At 49.0% G+C, this 2,897-nt stretch overlaps 1 protein-coding gene across 1 annotated transcript in view; it reads right to left on the minus strand.

Moving 5' to 3' along the window:
* Positions 1 to 650: 650 nt before the first annotated feature.
* Positions 651 to 2,897, minus strand: part of LOC107293161 (dachshund homolog 2-like) — a gene marked incomplete at its 5' end in the record, with an annotated part of 4,056 nt that continues 1,809 nt past the window's right edge. The window contains 3 exons of the mRNA XM_015822303.1: positions 651 to 685; positions 1,372 to 1,437; positions 1,655 to 1,798. Coding sequence (XP_015677789.1) covers positions 651 to 685; positions 1,372 to 1,437; positions 1,655 to 1,798 — 245 coding nt within the window. The remainder of the gene's footprint in view (positions 686 to 1,371; positions 1,438 to 1,654; positions 1,799 to 2,897) is intronic.

Raw genomic sequence — 2,897 nt, forward strand, 5'->3', positions numbered from 1 at the left:
TGAGGTCTCCGACTGAAGTTAAGTCAATCTGGGCACGAGCAATCAAATCTAATGAAATCACATGTCAGTGCTAAGCTTGCAAAAACTGTGAAGTTTGACTGGGGAGTAAAAGGATTATAATTAGATTTCCAATAGGATAATAACTAAATGGCAGAAAGCAGTAAAGAGAAAATATTACTTTGTTAGCTAATGGCGCGGCTGTTTTGGCTTTCCTGTTTTTATCAAGAGCGGCTCAAGAGTTGCGCTAATTTAATTTGCTTTTATCAGCAAAAAAATGCGGCGCTCGCAACGGTCCTTGAATGTCATTTGCAAAAATCATTGATCTGCAGGTGCACTTAATGACACCCAGTATGTTTATTTTATGGGAGACGGAGATTGGTCGAGGAAAACAAACTGATGTTGCTGTCCCCAAATATGGCTACGAGTGAATTATGGACACTGGAGTAGCCCGAATGTTTACATAGACATCTTTCCTTCGGATTAGCATCTGACTGGCCATTGGATATCCAAAGGATGGCTAAGTCATTGTTGTAACCTGGAGGTTAGGTCATAAGTTGCTATTTTCTGAAGTGCGTCATGATTTCGAATGGGTGTTAAATGATCAGTCGTAAGTCAAGACTACCTGTACAAGAAATAATGCAAGATCATGCTCAATTCAATTCAATTCTTTTGGTCTGTGTCCAGACTAGCAATAGCAATAGCACTTAGACTTATATACCGTGAAGGCTCCTAGATTGGGGCTCAAAGGCGAAAGCAGAAGCAGTACGCTCCGTCCCATATTTGGGGTATTTGGGGTAGACCAGGCTGCCCCGATAGATCGGTCTCACCGGAAAACATTCAAAAGAAGAGGATTTATCATACTGTATTTGGAGTCCCCGCACAACGTGACACGGACAAATCTCTAATATAGTGTATGACAGTGATGGCGAACCTTTTAGAGACTGAGTGCCCAAAAACTGGCCCTGCCCCCACTCCACCCCCTGCTCCGCCCCCTACCCCCAACCCACCTGCCCGCAGGGCCACTTGCCGCCTCGAGGGCCCACCACAGATTGCCCAGGCAGCCCAGCAGTGCCATGGCGGCCACGCCCTCTGCCTGCGCCCCACAGCATCAACTGTGCACGATGGGGCATGAGAGCAGAGTCTTGTCTACGCTGCCTGGCTGCCATGTCCTTGGCTGCGCTACTCCATGTGGGCCACGCTCGGGGGCGACTCTCCTCCAGGGGGGCTGCTGGTGAGGAGGGGGTCATTGGGGGAGGCAAGGCTGGGGCAACGGCACGTGTGCCCACAGAGAGGGCTCCGAGTGCCGCCTCTGGCACCCGTGCCATAGGTTCGCCACCACTGGTGTATGATATAGTCTGCAAGACCCCATACCTTGCATTGCTGCATTCTCGTGTTGGGTCCCATTGTGGTCAACTTCCATCTCCGGAATGCCAGCATCTGCCAAGCGTAAGATTCCTATCATTGTCTGCTCTAGTGTCACATTTCAACCACGATAGGCACAGAAGGAAATGATATGGGAAGATTTGTTAACCTTGTGTCCCCGTTCCCCCACCTCCCCCAGGAAGCTCAAAGCACCACGGATGCTTTGACTCTAACTCAGCTGCCTCTCCCCCCCCAGCCCAGCTGCTTAAATGAGATCCAGAAGAGCCTTTACCGTTCAGCATTCTGAGCCCATCCCCTGTCGTGGCCTGCTTCAGTGCTTGTTCCACTTGCTCTCTCCTCTTCGATTCAAACTCCAGAGCTTCCTGCAATTTCCTCTTCGCTTTCTTCTCCTTTTTCAAGCGCTTCTGAATTGTGGCTGAAAGAGCAACGGAGCCATTACGGAAAGGAAGGACCCCCCCCCCAAATCTGAAGGACACCCCCAAGGGCAATTTAGTTTGGCCTCGGGCGTGCAAGAAGACTTTTGCAAGCGTCACTGACTGCGCCGCTATATGCAAGTTGGCGTCGACTTAGGGACCGCAGCTCGGCCCAAAATTTATGTTGCTAAGAGAGACAGTCGCTAAGTGACTTTTGCCTCGTTTTGCAACCTTTCTTGGCACAGTTGTTAAGCGAATGACTGCAGTTGCTAAGTTAGTACCATGGTTTGTAAGTGAATCTGGCTTCCCCCTTGACTTGGCTTGTCAGAAGGTCTCAAAAGGGGATCACATGGCCCCAGGACACTGCAACCGTCGTAGGTACATGCCAGTTGCCAAGCCTCTGAATTTTTAATCAGGTGACGCTTCCACGGTCATGTGAAAAATGGCCATAAGTCCTTTTTTCAGTGGCGATGTAACTTCACTGAATGAATATGGTTTTAAGACGAGGACCTTTTGTACTATGAAGGGACTTGAGTCATTCTGTTGCCAAGGATGAGCAGAAGAAGCACATCTACTCATCCCTTCCTTACTTTGGAACCAAGCAGAATAGGATTTGAAGATTATTTCTGTAGTCCTAATGGGAATGGGCCTGGAGAAACGTTGTCCATGGGGTCGCGATGGGTCGGACACGACTTCGCAACTAACAACAACAACAATGGGAATGGGAGAATCTTCTTGAGTACGACGAAAGGCCCAATGGAAAGCAACGGACCATTCTCAGTTTCAAGACTGGCTCCATCAAATGCCTTTCTCCTCTCCTAACACTCCAAGTTGGTAACCAAACTTCACCCAGAGTTGATAACACAGCTACACAGAGGTTTCATTGCTGTCGATGGAATCCAGTTTCAATTCTCTAAGTTCTCAGACAGCGTCATAGTGACAGCCCTGTGTTCCTCAAGAACAGGGGTCTCCAATCAGCTCTGGGTTCCCCCATGCAAAAGCTAGCATAGACAATTCCCCCTTTTCCGTACGGGCCACCCACAATCCATTACGTCCACCAATCACTTCTGTTCGTTTTGTTATGGGAAACCAGCGAGCCAC

This window comes from Protobothrops mucrosquamatus, unplaced genomic scaffold, assembly GCF_001527695.2.
Source record: "Protobothrops mucrosquamatus isolate PMUCROS unplaced genomic scaffold, P.Mucros_1.0 scaffold1520, whole genome shotgun sequence".
Classification (NCBI taxonomy): domain Eukaryota; kingdom Metazoa; phylum Chordata; class Lepidosauria; order Squamata; family Viperidae; genus Protobothrops; species Protobothrops mucrosquamatus.